The sequence below is a fragment of the Anolis sagrei genome, chromosome 2 (genome assembly GCF_037176765.1).
Source record: "Anolis sagrei isolate rAnoSag1 chromosome 2, rAnoSag1.mat, whole genome shotgun sequence".
Classification (NCBI taxonomy): domain Eukaryota; kingdom Metazoa; phylum Chordata; class Lepidosauria; order Squamata; family Dactyloidae; genus Anolis; species Anolis sagrei.
The window spans coordinates 143,866,895-143,876,093 of record NC_090022.1 but is presented as its reverse complement, the minus strand read 5'-3'; the positions used below and the strand labels follow the sequence as shown (position 1 = coordinate 143,876,093).

General features: G+C 49.2%; 1 protein-coding gene across 1 annotated transcript; it reads right to left on the bottom strand.

Moving 5' to 3' along the window:
• Positions 1-3,947: 3,947 nt before the first annotated feature.
• On the bottom strand, positions 3,948-7,178 carry NOG (noggin). The gene has a single exon (XM_060763979.2). The coding sequence runs from the start codon at positions 6,400-6,402 to the stop codon at positions 5,662-5,664; it is 741 nt and encodes a 246-aa protein (XP_060619962.2). The 5' UTR covers positions 6,403-7,178; the 3' UTR covers positions 3,948-5,661.
• Between the last annotated feature and the right edge of the window lie 2,021 nt (positions 7,179-9,199).

Here is a 9,199-nt window from a genome sequence, read left to right as displayed (position 1 = left end):
AAAACTCAGAGCAACCCAATTAGAAATATACTTCCCAGGTATGTACTCCCCACCACCACCAGATCCACACCAGGAATTAGCAATACTCCAGGGCCAGAGCGGGTGCTTCCAAAGTGTAGTATCTCTTTATGAAGAAGCCAGGTGTTGACATATGGGTAATAAGGGTCCATTTGAGGTTTTGCAGTCATTAGCTGAAGTTAAGTGGTTACAGATAAGGCATTAATTGTTCCTGGGAATGTTTGAATTGGAGTGAGGTGTGAATTTCACCCGAGGTCATCTGGGCTTCTCATTGCTATCCATGGATATCCACTTTGCAGTTTTCAGGGCCTTCTCTTGCAAATCAAATTCCCAGAACATGCCTTGTGAAACTACTTCAGGTCTCTGCTGTCAGCTTCATACGGACATCAATGCTGTTCTTAGCAGCAGGGACCAATTTTGAAATGCAAGCACACCTGGTGGGATATCTGAGGAATTTTGGGAGTTGAATTTTTAAATTTTTTTCCAAGCTCTGTTCTAGCTATTTTCATTGGAGACAGGTCTTTTGCAAAGCCGATGTCTCTTAGTTATACCCTTAAGATTGCACAAGCCACCTCAAATACCTTATGTTCTCATGGGGATAGCCCAGAACTATCTATTTGCTAGAGAAAGCCATCCCATTTTCTCAGCTGTTGCTGAGGTCTGCAGCACAGAGGGAAAGGAGATCATAGAATCATAGAATCAAAGAGTTGGAAGAGACCTCATGGGCCATCCAGTCCAACCCCCTGCCAAGAAGCAGGAATATTGCATTCAAATCACCCCTGACAGATGGCCATCCAGCCTCTGTTTAAAAGCTTCCAAAGAAGGAGCCTCCACCACACTCCGGGGCAGAGAGTTCCACTGCTGAACGGCTCTCACAGTCAGGAAGTTCTTCCTCATGTTCAGATGGAATCTCCTCTCTTGTAGTTTGAAGCAATTGTTCCGCGTCCTAGTCTCCAGGGAAGCAGAAAACAAGCTTGCTCCCTCCTCCCTGTGGCTTCCTCTCACATATTTATACATAGTCATGAGGCCAGCATGATTGCATGGAGTGCTGGTACCTTCCTGCTGGAGCAGTACCTATTGATCTACTCACATTTGCATGTTTTTGTACTGCTAGGTTGACAGAAGCTGGGGCTGACAGCAGAAGCTCTTGCCACTCCTTGGATTTGAACCTGTGGACTTTTGGTCAACAAGTTTAGCAGCTCAGCAGTTTAACCTACTGCGCCACTGGGGTAACCTGAACTAGATAAAGTTAAATAAGGCTCCATCTACACCACCATATAATGCAATTTAACTTCACTGAAATACATTATAGATGTCTACACTGACTGTATAATGCCACTTCAAACTGCATTGTATGACAACATAGATGGGGCTTGTCATTTATCTGCTTAATAGTTCCACAACTATTGCATGGGGAAGTTTAATTGTTTTGATCTACTGTGCAGATTGATATTGTTATTTTTCATGTCCTGAATATGGGACAGGAGACGTTATGTGGAATATATGCTTGGTACTGTCGTATCGCCTTGCTGTGGAAAATTGAATTTCTGACTGCCAGTTATTTATACGCCCAAATAGACAAGAGATTGTCTATTGGATCCTAAGCATTACACACCACAAATATAGTATCTCAAGAATGCTATCACACTATATTATTATTATTATTATTATTATTATTATTATTATTATTATTATACACTATTATTCCATTTTTTTAAAGTTTCACATCACAATACTGTTCTGGTTAGTCATATCACAATAACCAGAACAGTTCTAAATACAGAAATAGGGCATGATGGGCTCTTTGGGTGTATGTATCTACACCAGTGGTTCTCAACCTGTGGGTCCCCAGATGTTTTGGCCTTCAACTCCCAGAAATCCTAACAGCTGGAAAACTGGCTGGGATTTCTGGGAGTTGTAGGCCAAAACACCTGAGGACCCACAGGTTGAGAACCACTTATCTTCACAGTAGAATTAATGCTGTTTGACACCACTGCCGTGGCTCAATGCTATGGAATTCTAGAAGTTGTCATTTTACAAAGTCTTTAGCCTTCTGAGCCAAAGAGTACTGAAGCCTCACCAAACTGCAGGATTTTATAGAATTGAGCCATGGCAGTTCAAGGGTTGTCAAACTGTATTAATTCTACAGTGTAGATGCCAGGGCAGAATCCTCTGCAATCTTGGGATTTGTAGTTGAGGGAGAATTTAACGCTTGGGCCTTATTCTATGACAAACTCTAGAATTCCATAGGATGTTATCATGGCAGTTGAAGTGGAATAAAAGTGCTCTAGGAGTGTAGTACAATCAGCAATTCATGGCCCTGGCAGGCTGGATGGGGACCAGAGCAAGACATCAATTGGAATGCCCAAATGACCAGCTCTGGGTCTCGAGAGAAAAGCAAAGTACCAAGGAATATATGTATATAGTAACAGTCACAGTCAGACTTGGAACAGTCAGGCTTTCGCTTGCTGGAGCCAGCCTCCTTCCTTGCACTTTGGGCAGCCCAAGGGTTAAATCCAAGGGGGTGGTGGGGTGGATGAGGGGCGCTGGCTTGCGCCGGCCTGGGATAGGCGACTGGCGACAGTCTCCCATGGAGGCTCAAGTTTCAAGACCGCAAGGGGAGGTGTCAGAGCCACGTGGCTCCTTGGGAAGGAGATGTCAAAGCGACAGCTCCGCCGCCTGCCCCGCCTCAGCCTCCCTGAGCCACCAGGCGCCTCTCCAGGAGGGCTGGCAGCCAACCCACTCCCAGCCGGGGGTGGCATGGGGGGGGGGGGGATTTCAGTCAGCCACATTGCCAAGCCAAACCAGTGCCTGGTCCTGATGTCTCTCCTTGCCTTTCTAGAAACTTTTGGGAGATCCCTTCGTGTAAAATCAAACTGTTCTTTCAATAGTAATGTGCTCTGCCTGGATGTGAAATTAATGCAGTTTGACACAATTTTAACCGCTGTGGCTTAATACTATGGGATTGTAGAAGTTTACAAGGTATTGGACCTTCTCTCCTGAAAACTACCAAGCTACACCAAGGATTCCATAGCACTGAGCCATGGCAATTGGCATCAGACTGCATTCATTCTACAGTACAGAATACAGTATACAGGCAGGCTTTAAGGAGGGATGGCTGACTGGCTTTATTCCCTCCCTGTACCCAGAAAGCATCACTTTCGGGGTGTATCTACAGTTTAGAATGAATATAGCTTGACAGAAGTTTAACTACTGTGGTTCAATGCTACAGAATAATGGAAACCGGAGTTTGATGAGGCACCAGCAGTCTGTGGCAGAGAAAGTTCTAATCTAAAGGTAAAGGTTTCCCCTTGACATTAACAGTTCTCAATCTGTGGGTTCCCTGATGTTTTGGCCTTAGATTTCTGGGAGTTGTAGGCCAAAATACCTGTGGACCCACAGGTTGAGAACTACTACATTAAGTCGAGTCATGTCTGGCTCTGGGGGGTGGTGCTCAACTCTATTTCTAAGCCCAAGAGCCGGCGTTGTCCGTAGACACCTCCAAGGTCATGTGGCCAGCATGACTGTATCGAGCGCTGTTTCCTTCCTGCATACTGATCTACTTACATTTGCATGTTTTCAAACTGCTAGGTTGACAGAAGCTGGGGCTTACAGCAGGAGCTCACCCCACTCCCCAGATTCGAACCACCAACCTTTCGGTCAGCAAGTTCAGCAGCTCAGCGGTTTAACCCGCCACACCACCCAAGGCTGCTAGTTCTAGTATAGACCATATAAAACTATAACTCCTAGGATTCCATAGCATTGACCCATGGCAGTTAAAGTACTGTCAAATTACATTAATACTACACTGTGGATGCACCCAAGGAGGCGTGAACAGGTGATTCATCCTAATACCAAACAGGGCCCCCTTTGGTGGCTTCTGTGGCAAGTGACTCCCAGGCCCAGACCAAACAAAAATCCACAGGGGCTTGGTTTAGTGGTCGATTTTAATTCCGAACTCAACTTTTTGACTACAGGGGAATGAATATAAAGAATAAATAGCAGACTCTCTTCCATTTACAGAGAATTAAAGACATTCCAAAACAAAACAAAAAATGGGAAAAAAGAGAAGTTCACTATATACAGTAACATTGTGTCCTAAGCTTTTTTATTATAATAACAACAATAATAATAACAATAATATTATCTTGGAAGTCCATAAAAAAATTCCACACGCGACTCAAGCACACATTTTCCGAAGAATGGAAAATATCTTAATCTCTTTATATATATAAAAGGGGTCTTTTTCTTACCAAAAGTTCACGCTTCTTTAAAAAAAACAAAAGAAAACAAAAAACAACCCTTCACAAACCAAGGGTTTATTGTCCCGGTGGACTGGAAATGTTCCCCCATAGTTCTTCTGTCCTGAAATATAAATTAAAGGGGAGGAAGGGAATGGGACAGTCCGAGGCGAATTCTTGTCCAAAATACAGTAGCCGAGGATGCTGCGACACTGACCAGTTCGAGAGGAAATCAAGAGGAGATGGTGGATTCAGAGACCTCCATCCACCCATGTGCAAGCATGCCCACAAACCCTTGCAAGCTTGCAAAGTTACATTCTTCTCTGCGGGACAAGAGGTGCATCACTATTGGACGGAGGCAGTTTGGCATCAGTTGGAACAGCCATGGCTCCAATGTTGTGGAATCTCGACAGCAGCAGGATGGGTCAACATTGGCCACAGAATGCAGTTTGAACTGCATTGTATGGTCAGTAGACCCATAGTAAGTGGGTCTACACCAGGAATGGGCAAACTTTAGTCCTCCAGGTGTTCAGGACTCCAACTCCCACAATTCCTAACAGCTTCAGGCCCCTTCCCCTCCTCAGCTGTTTAAGCGGGAAAGGGAAAAGGAAAGAGTCTGGGGTTTTTAGGAATGGTGGGAGTTTGAGTCCAAAACACCTAAAGCGGCTGAGGGGGAAAAGAAAAGGGCCAGAAGCTGTAAGGAATGGTGGGAGTTGGGGTCCAAAACACTTTAAGTGGCTGAGGGGGCAAAGGAAAGGACCTGAGGTTAGGAATGGTAGGAATTCGGAGTCCAAAACACCTGAAGCGGCCCCGAGGCTGTAGGAATTGTGGGAGTTGGGAATCCAAAACACCTTATAAGGCTGAAGGGGAAAAGAAAGGACTTGAGACTGTTAGGAATGGTGGGAGTTGGAGTTTAGGTGGCTGAGGGGGGGAAAGAAAGGGCTCGAGGCTGTAGGAATTGTGGGAGTTGGAGTCCAAAACACCTTAAGCAGCTGAGGGGAAAAAAAGAAAGGGTCCGAGGCTGTAAGGAATGGTGGGATTTGGAGTCCAAAATACTTTTAAGTGGCTGAGGGGAAAAGGAATGGGCCTGAGGTGATAAGGAATGGTGGGAGTGGGAGTCCAAAACACCCAGCGGGAGGGAGGGCCAAAGTTTACCCATGCCTGGTCTACACCACCACATTATGCAGTTCAAATTGTGTAGTCTAGACCCATGGCCAGTGTAGGTGCAGCTGAACTAGGAGCCTTGCCCACCTGCCTCCAATCCCAGTGGAGCCTTCTTTCCCAAGCCAAGGCGTCCCTCTCTCTCTCCGAAGCGCAGGGGAGTCCGTGAATGGTCTCCGGGGCCTGTGGGTGGGTGTGCGAGGTGGCAGGGAGGGGGGTGCCCTCCCCCGTTGCCCCCCTCCTAGCAGGAGCACTTGCACTCGGAGATGATGGGGTACTGGATGGGGATCCAGGCGCAGCGCTGCCCGCCCCTCCGCTGGCAGCGCCACCTGAGGATGGTGAGGTGGGCGGACTTGGCGGGCTTGCAGAGCATGCCCTCGGGCACGGAGCAGGAGCGCTTGCTGAAGCAGCTGCCCACCTTGACGTAGCGCGGCCAGAAGCGGCTGCCCAGGTCGTTCCAGGTGTAGAGGACCGGGCAGAAGGTCTGCGACCAGAGCCAGAGCTGCAGCTTCCTCCGCAGCTTCTTGCTCAGCCGGTGGTGCTTCTTGGTCGAGGCCTGGGCGCCCCCTCCTCCTCCTCCTCCCGCTCCTCCGGCGGCGGCGGAGTCGTAGAAGTCCAGGCCCTTGATCTCCCCGGGCATGGCTCCCGAGGGGCGCTGCCGGAGGAGGAGGTCCATCTCGGCCAAGTCCTCGCTCCCTCCTCCGTGGTGGTGGCGCTCCTCGGGGGGCAGCGAGGCCGCCATGAAAGCCGGGTCGAAGTGGCTGCCCAGGAGGCCCCTTAGCAGGGTGTCGTTGAGGTCCTTCTCCTTGGGGTCGAAGAGCGGGTCCGGGTGCTCGATGAGGTCCACCAAGGGCAGGTTGTCGCTGGGCGCGGGGCGGATGTGCAGGTAGTGCTGGCAGTGGCCTCGCTCCGCCCGCAGCGCCACCAGCGCCACCAGCGCGTACAGGGCCACCAGCCACGGCGGAGGAGGGGCCGCCTCCATCCTGGACAGCAGAAAGCGGGATAGAAGAGGAGAAGGTGGGCACGGCGGGGCGCCTTCACCCGGAGGAGGCCGGCAAGGGCATGCCCAAGGCCCCCAGCATCCCAGGAAAAGCGCGCTCTCGCCCTCTTCGTCCCAAGCCGGGGGCAAACCCTCTCTCCTCCTCCTCGGGGCTCCCTCCAAGGCCCTGCAAAGAGCCCTCCGTCCGCCGGCACCAGCGAGTCTGCTCCGCTCCAAGATCCCCTCGCCTTTAAATTTCCTGCGCTTGCAGCTCCATCGCTATGGAAACCGACGACTCCAGAAGGAGAAAAGAGATGGGAGGATGGGAAGGGAACTCTCTCCTCTCTCACGAGCAAAGTCCTGCTCCTTTCGCTCTGTTTGGCATTGACTGGGAAAGCGTTGCTGCGTCTTCCTCCTGCTCTGCTCAGCTCCACGCCCGGGGCATCCCTCGCTCCAAGTTTTCCCCCGAGCCCTTGGGAGGTCGCTTTTATAGCACCCCAGCGCGCGAGCTCCTTCCCAGCCGGTCCTTGCAACCTTGCAGCGCGTCTCCTCCTCGCTCCATGTGCGCGCCCTGCCTGCCTCCGCTCACTGCCTCCTCCTCTTTCTCCCGCCCTCTCTCTCTCTCTTGTCTCCTCCCCCCTCCCCGCTCGCCCGGCTACCTGCCTTTATTTGAGCGGCTCCACACAGGCACACTCCCCGCGCCGTGATGTAAGAAGTCAGCCTGGCGTCCGGCCGGAGAAGTTCTCCTCCTGCAGGCAGGCAAGGCGCCTCCTCGGCTCGGGAAGCGGAGCCAGGGAGGGAGGGAGGGAGGGAGGACGGAGCAGCGCGCCCTCTGCTGGAAGGAGCCCCGCAGGGCAGGCCTCTCCCTTTGCCTGCCTCTGCCATGCACGCAGAAAGCATAGGCAGGCCCCAAGTTTATTTACAGAATACATAGGCAGCCCCCAAGTTTATTTACTACTACATTGGGGACCCTGTGGTGTTTGTTTTGCTGCCTGTGGCCCTGTTCAAAAGATTTCACCTCACTTTCTGTCTCTGTGATAACTGCAGTTTGGAAAATTTGATTGTGGAAACAAAGACTGGTAATAAAGATTCAGTGGAGACCCCTTTTCCCCATGATAAATCTTTCAGGGAGTAAAATATCTCTCACTTGTGGGCCCTTCCACACACCCCTATATCCCAGAATACCCAGGCAGAAAGTCCCACAATATCTGCTTTAAACTGGGTTATCTGAATCCACACTCAGATAATGTGGGATTTTCTGCCTTGATATTCTGGGATATAGGGCTATGTGGAAGGGTCATCATCCGTGGTTCAACACCAGTGGTTCAATGACTATCTTATCGAGTCTCTACCCGTTCAACATAGTTTGAGGCAGCCACAAAAATGAAGTTTCTGGAGTATAACACCTACTTTCTAAGTACCTATTAAACCAGAATAACACTTTCAAACCAGGAACAGAAAATACTTCAGATTTTGTTACATATTGTAATACAGTTCAAATGGCATTGTATAGTCAGTGTAGAACCAGGCCAAGTTTGGGATTTTTCAGGGATGGAGAAGTAATGGAGTTCTTATATAAGCACTACTGGGAGGTCTTAGTGAAGCTCACACATCATGTTTTGTCATTCCCAATCTCCACCATCCATGTTCCTTATTTTCTTCAATGAGGACCTGTGAGTTCTTTGGCATTTAGAAGGCTTCCCCTCTCCTTGTAGAAGGCATCTCCAAAGGCCTGCCTGCCTGCGGGTGCATCTACACTGTAGAATGAACACTCTTGGACACTCAGTTCTTGTGGGTTTTTTCGGGCTATATGGCCATGTTCTAGAGGCATTTCTCCTGACGTTTCGCCTGCATCTATGGCAAGCATCCTCAGAGCGTGAGGTCTGCTGGAGCTGGTAAAAGAGGGGTTTATATATCTGTGGAATGACCAGGGTGAGACAAAAGGCTTTTGTAAGTGGGCTAGGTGTGAATCTTTTCAATTGACCACCTTGATTAGCATACAATGGGCTGACTGTGCCTGGAGCAAACTCTTCTTGAAAGGTGATTAGATGTCCCTGCCTGTTTTTCTCTCTGCTGTTTTAATTTTAGAATTTTTTAATACTGGTAGCCAGACTTTGTTCATTTTCATGGTTTCTTCCTTTTTGTTGAAATTGTCCACATGTTTGTGGATTTCAATGGCTTCTCTGTGTAGTCTGACATGGTGGTTGTTTGTGTGGTCCAGCATTTTTGTGTTCTCAAATAAAATGCTGTGTCCAGGTTGGTTCATCAGGTGCTCTGCTATGGCTGATTTCTCTGGTTGGAGTAGTCTGCAGTGCCTTTCATGTTCCTGGATTCTTGTTTGGGCGCTGCGTTTGGTGGTCCCTATGTAGACTTGTCCACAGCTGCATGGTACACGGTAGACTCCTGCAGAGGTGAGAGGATCCCTCTTGTCCTTTGCTGAACGTAGCATTTGTTGGATTTTCTTGGTGGGTTTGTAGATTGTTTGTATGTTGTGTTTCCTCATCAGCTTCCCTATGCGGTCAGTGGTTCCCTTAATGTATGGCAGGAACACTTTTCCTCTGGGTGGATCTTCATCTTGACTCTTGTGGCTTGTTCTTGGTCTTGCAGCTCTTCTGATGTCTGAGGTGGAGTATCCATTGGCCTGTAGAGCCCAGTTGAGGTGGTTCAGTTCATCTTGGAGGAGGTGGGGTTCACAGATTCTTTTTGCACGGTCTGCCAAGGCTTTAATGGTGCTTCTTTTTTGACTTGGGTGATGGTTGGAGTTTTTATGTAGATATCTATCTGTGTGTGTGGGTTTTCT